Here is a 2,084-nt window from a genome sequence, read left to right as displayed (position 1 = left end):
TAACAAATATTTATTGAGCAATAGTGCTCAGAATATTCTGGATGTTGGGAATCCACTATTGTGCAAGATGTTTTCCTCATCTTTACAGGCCTGTATTGACAGGAACACTGGTGTCTCCTGATGGTGTGATGAATCACACCATCATTAAGGAGTTATCAAAGGAGGAAATTAACCACTCAGCAGAGAGGCTGTTACAGCATTTCCTGTATAATTAGGCATCTTTCCAACTGTGTAGCCATGTCCTTCCATAGGGCATGCCCTTTTCTAAGCTTGATGTGGTGAAGTCAGAGACGTTAATATCAGAACAGCAGCAGACTTTTCCTGAACAGCCTTTTTTCAGTTCCGGGAGATGTTCCTCCTTTGTTTCCCGTATTTTAAGATCTTATGAATTGAAGTAGAATTGGTTTGAAGCATGAACGTACTCATTATTTTAGAAATACTAAATTATGGTAGAGCATCTGTACTAAGTGCTTAGATTTGTTGAATTTTAACCACCTGCGCCCATTTAAGAACCAGTTTTGTTCTAAAATGTTCTAAATGCTTCATTTACCTCCTTGGTTCTCAAGCTTTCGAAGAATGTTGATGAGTGGGTTTAAATGGGAATGAAACCTATATAGGGAGTTTCAGTTTCATATTCTCCTTGGAATGGTCAGAATGGGGCTGTGAGGACATGTAAGCGAGAGTTCCACAGAACATGGTGACCACTGCCAAGGGGGAGGCACAGGTGGAGAAGGTTGTCGTCCTCCCTGTAGTAGAAGGCAACTTTAGGATGATGGCCATGATGTATATATAGGAGAAGATAATGACCAGCACAGTGAACATCAGGTTAAATCTCACAAAGACAACAAGAAGCCTGATGTTGGTGTCAATGTTGGAGCATGAAAGGGTGATGATTGGGACAACATCACAGGAAAAGTGATTGATGCTGTTGAGTTTGCAGTAAGACAATGAAAATGTAAAACCTGTATATACAGAGGAATTTAGTGATCCCATGAGACAGGAACCAGCTACCATCTGGATGCAGATTTTTCGGGACATGATGATAAGGTAGCAAAGTGGCTTACAGATGGCCACGTAACGGTCCACTGCCATAGCTGCCAGCACATAGCAGTCACTGGTTGCAAATGTTGCATAGACTAGCGATTGCACTACACATCCTCCAAATGAGATGGATCTGTCTTCTATGATGAAGTTTTGCAGCATCTTAGGTGTGACAGCAAATGTGTAACAGATGTCAACAAAAGCCAGATGCTGTAAGAAGAAGTACATGGGGGTCTGACGTCTGGAGTCAGTATTGATGAGGAGGATCATCCCAGTGTTATTCTCCATGGATGTCACGTAGATGGCAAGAAACACAATGAAGAGAACACACTGAAACTCACGTTGGACCCCAAATCCCGGAAGGTAGAAGTCCTTGACTTGAGTGTGATTTCCTTGTGTCATGGCTGCTAAAAGTCTTTGAAATGACCAAAGTGGGGGGAAAAATGAAGGAAATATTCATGACTTTTTGATATGTAACTTGAAATTTTTCAGTTTTTCCTTCTGTTTAAAACTATATTAATGGAAATAGAAGAGCACATCAGATGGATGCTAAAAGCTCTTGGAATGTGATGGTAATTAAGAACTTTGGAGCAGGAAAGGGTCAGGGAGGGAAGATAAAAATGGGGGAAGTGAACTGGAGTCTTCTCCCCTGCCCCCTCTTGGTTACCCAGGATAGAAGTTTTTGTTTCCCAAGGCTTTCACATTCCCGTGATTTGCAACCATAAACCTGTAAACTACTTAATTGTCACATGTAGGGGTTTACTTAATTATTACTTGTATGTGCTATTTTGCCTTTTGCTTGCATTTCCTCACATATGAGTATAAAAACCCTTCAAAACTTGAGTGGGGGGCTGACTCTTTTTATGGAATGATCTCTGGGTCAGTCCCTTTAGTGTAAAATTAAACTCCCTCTCCTCCCTTGAAGAAAAACTATATCAAATCATTCTATTATATTGTTATTTAATATATAAACTATATGGCTATACATGAAATAAAATATCATTATTTTTTTAAATAACATTTATTATTTTAATTTTATGTGT

General features: G+C 39.5%; 1 protein-coding gene across 1 annotated transcript; it reads right to left on the bottom strand.

The window, feature by feature from the left end:
- Positions 1-609: 609 nt before the first annotated feature.
- LOC103736680 (olfactory receptor 5AK2-like) lies at positions 610-1,443 on the bottom strand. Its single transcript, XM_008836187.1, has one exon. It carries the CDS (start codon positions 1,441-1,443, stop codon positions 610-612), a length of 834 nt encoding a protein of 277 aa, XP_008834409.1.
- Positions 1,444-2,084: the final 641 nt, after the last annotated feature.

This window comes from Nannospalax galili, unplaced genomic scaffold (assembly GCF_000622305.1).
Source record: "Nannospalax galili isolate Female #2095 unplaced genomic scaffold, S.galili_v1.0 scaffold337, whole genome shotgun sequence".
NCBI classification, from domain to species: Eukaryota; Metazoa; Chordata; class Mammalia; order Rodentia; family Spalacidae; genus Nannospalax; species Nannospalax galili.
Note: the sequence above shows the minus strand (reverse complement) of the source record. Positions and strands in the feature narration are given on the sequence as shown.

What these genes read in the sequence shown, in the direction of transcription:
- LOC103736680 (XM_008836187.1), bottom strand. Translation starts at nt 1,443, where the DNA reads ATGACACAAGGAAATCACACTCAAGTCAAGGACTTCTACCTTCCGGGA.